The sequence below is a fragment of the Bactrocera latifrons genome, unplaced genomic scaffold (assembly GCF_001853355.1).
Source record: "Bactrocera latifrons isolate USDA-ARS-PBARC rearing strain unplaced genomic scaffold, ASM185335v1 scaffold_57, whole genome shotgun sequence".
Classification (NCBI taxonomy): Eukaryota; Metazoa; Arthropoda; class Insecta; order Diptera; family Tephritidae; genus Bactrocera; species Bactrocera latifrons.
This window is the reverse complement of record NW_017537234.1, coordinates 513,699-516,689: the sequence shown is the minus strand read 5'-3', so window position 1 is coordinate 516,689 and position 2,991 is coordinate 513,699. Positions and strand designations below refer to the sequence as shown.

Here is a 2,991-nt window from a genome sequence, read left to right as displayed (position 1 = left end):
TATGAAATATTGGTCCAAAGCCGAAGTTACTGCTCGAAGAAGTTTTTGAAAGGCTGTCTTCGCTTTCGTTCGGGGACCACTATAAAATTTAGTGATTTGCGTAATTTTAGGATCAACGATATAAAAGTTTAACATGTACGAAAGGAAAGAAAACTGGAAGTGAGAGAAACTTAGTGAGAGTGCAACGGTAAAACACGGTGAGAAAAATAGCCTCATAACTACCACAGAGAGAGTGAGAAAAAGAGAGAAATCTAAGCAAGAAAGAGAGAGTGGGAACGGTATTGCACCGGAGAGAGTGAGAAAAATAGCCTCATAACTACCACAGAGAGGGAGATAGAGAAAAAGAGAGAAATCTAAATAAGAAAGTGTGCGCGAAAAATGCGAATGATAGTGAGAGAGAGAGTTTTTTTCGTTTATAAAAATATTTATTTTTTGTCCTTAATTCTTCATAAAGAGTTGTAATTCTTAAGAAATTCAAAAATGTAGAAATTAAAATTATGGAATGGCTAATTCGTTGACTCCAATTGCCTTAGCCATGTCGGCGTCACAATCACATAAGAGTAAGGACCTTGAGAGGGCATACTATTCTTTCGAAGCCATTTGTTCTGCGCTGCATTGAACTCCTCGACAATTCTACAATCCTGATCTAGCGTGGGGCCACCACAAGCCAGCAAGGAATTGTTGTAGAACGCGCAGGCGGGATAATGTTTGGGTACTTGCATACACAATAGCTATAAGAGAGGGAGAGATAGATAGAGAGAAAAATTTAAGTTGGGAAATAATTGGCTAACCTGTGTCCATTTATTTATCTGCGCGTCATAACACTCCACCATATTAGTGGGTATCTCCGAACATTCGCCGCCCACAATGTAGAGAAAAGTGCCAGCTGAGACAAGCTATAAATGTAATTTAGATTGTTAGTATAACAAACGTCAACGCTCTCCATACAACACTTACCCCGGCGGCACACCGCGCTTGCAGCAGATCTGCGCAGCGTTGCCAACGACGTCGTCGCGGATCGTAACGCTCCACCGAACGTAGCTCAGAGTTGAATAGGTAGTCCTTGCGTCCGCCTGCCACATACAAGTAACCGCGGTGCGAGACGGCTGCGGCATGCTCACGTGCTACATTCAGTTTCGGCGCCTGGCTCCAACTATCCATTACTGGATCCCAGCTAAATTTGTGTAAGCGCAAATTTATAAAAGTATGGTACTATATAGCATACAATTGCAGTGCTTACACATTCACTTTTCGCTTATCCATTATATCCGCGAAGAGGTAAAGGTTGCCCTCAAACTCTGCGGCGAAATAATGCATATAGACTTCATTCTTGATTGGTTCCAGCGTGCGTATGGCGCGTGTGGTTATGTCATAGCAACAAATTCGCTTCGCGTTCGTCCAGTCTATGAAAAGCATATACTGTTGCACGATGAACGTACGAAAAATGCCATCAACGGGTACTTCATGGCAGATCGGCCATTCGTCTCTTTCGCCCACGTATTTGAAAACCACAATTTTTTCCTGGAAAATCAGGAAGAAGAGGCAAAGCTTTAACGAACGTTGCATATATTTATTTAGTTATTATTTTAACTCTTGTAGAGCTCAAGTGGGGTCTTCGAAACAGCAGATCCACCAATTATTATCCGGGTACTTAAGTTATTCACAGTTTGCATTCAGTATGTACAAATTATCTCCTAATAACTCCTAGTTTCGAAAACCCAAGAGAAGTTTAGTTCCCCTTGCACTCACAAGCCAAGTAAAAATAACTTTTCGAAGCTCTGGAGCCAGAAATGATCGCTAAGTTCCGTGTTTTTTGTAAAATCACAATTATCAACACGTGGTTTTCGAATTTAGACCTTTCTAGAGCTAGAAAGCAAGCAGAAAAAAACTCTGCGAAGCCTCAAACCTAACAGAGTCACTTAAGGGCAGTCGAGTTTTATCAGTACTCCTCTTTTTATATTTCTTTTAACACTTCTCCAAAAATTAGTTTTGTGTAAGATGCTTCCGAATTACAGCAGCTATCCTGGATTAATTACTCTGTCCTCGAAAGGTAATCGCTAGATCCGATAAATCCATAAAAATACGACGTTTTTTTTTTTAAATAAATGATGATCACATGTGATTTCACAGAATTTCGAGCCCAATTAGCCTTATGATGCATTTAAAGACGTCTACGATATTTGCGCTCTCAAATTTAAAGACTTTATGCAAAGAGCCCGACTCAATTGGCAAAATTAGCCATCATGTGTCTGTTTTGGACGTGTCCAACACGTGTTTATTTACGCTTGAAACTCCGTTAAAGCTGCCCTCGAGCCGTTCTGAAGATGGAGGAGGCAATCGTGTATTATAGCGATCGACTGGACCAAGAAATGATCCATTTCCATGACAGTCGAGTCTAAGTAAACCACGAAATCCCTTCAACAACATCCAAAAAAATATTAGAAATGCCGAATTGTTGAATCTCGTGGCTCTTGTGGAATATGAGATATGTATGAAATCTTCGGTTCTGGAATAATTAGCGTCCAATTTAGAACAAAACTTAGGGTCGAGGTGATAAATGATAATTTTTTCTCAAGATTGATTATAAAATCTGAAACCCTTTGTCTCGTAGGACATTCTTGGTAATGTTGATAAGGTTTTTGAGCCTCGATGTTACAAAGTTTTGTAACCTAAGACTGTATACTTGTCACTATAGGTCATTGTAACAGTCAACAACAACAAGAATACTGTTTACTTACCCCATTCACAAATTTCACTGCTAGTAGAGAGGTATTGTTGTTGTTAGGCGTATCTACAGTGTCGTTACCTGCATCCCACGAATGTTTTGCATCTTGCTTATCAGTTGCGAGTATATCTCTGGAGCAAGAGGAGCCCATTGTATGTGCTGATAATTTATATAATTAAAATATTGAGCTATGGACAGAAGATAACTGTTTTATTTTTGATGTTTTATTAGGAGTGCAAACTTTTAATAATTTTTATTCTTTATTT

The 2,991-nt window shown here is 39.4% G+C and overlaps 1 protein-coding gene across 4 annotated transcripts in view; it reads right to left on the bottom strand.

The window, feature by feature from the left end:
• Positions 1 to 413: 413 nt before the first annotated feature.
• The window catches only part of LOC108974591 (kelch-like protein diablo), a 3,103-nt gene continuing 525 nt past the window's right edge, over positions 414 to 2,991 (bottom strand). For 2 of the 4 annotated variants that reach the window (XM_018942511.1, XM_018942510.1), the window contains exons 2-6: positions 2,739 to 2,913; positions 1,241 to 1,521; positions 958 to 1,174; positions 792 to 896; positions 414 to 731 (exon numbers count right to left, since the gene is read on the bottom strand). In XM_018942511.1, coding sequence (XP_018798056.1) covers positions 507 to 731; positions 792 to 896; positions 958 to 1,174; positions 1,241 to 1,521; positions 2,739 to 2,876 — 966 coding nt within the window. In that variant the 5' untranslated portion in view covers positions 2,877 to 2,913 and the 3' untranslated portion in view covers positions 414 to 506. The remainder of the gene's footprint in view (positions 732 to 791; positions 897 to 957; positions 1,175 to 1,240; positions 1,522 to 2,738; positions 2,914 to 2,991) is intronic. The other 2 variants (XM_018942512.1, XM_018942513.1) reach the window with 1 other exon arrangement.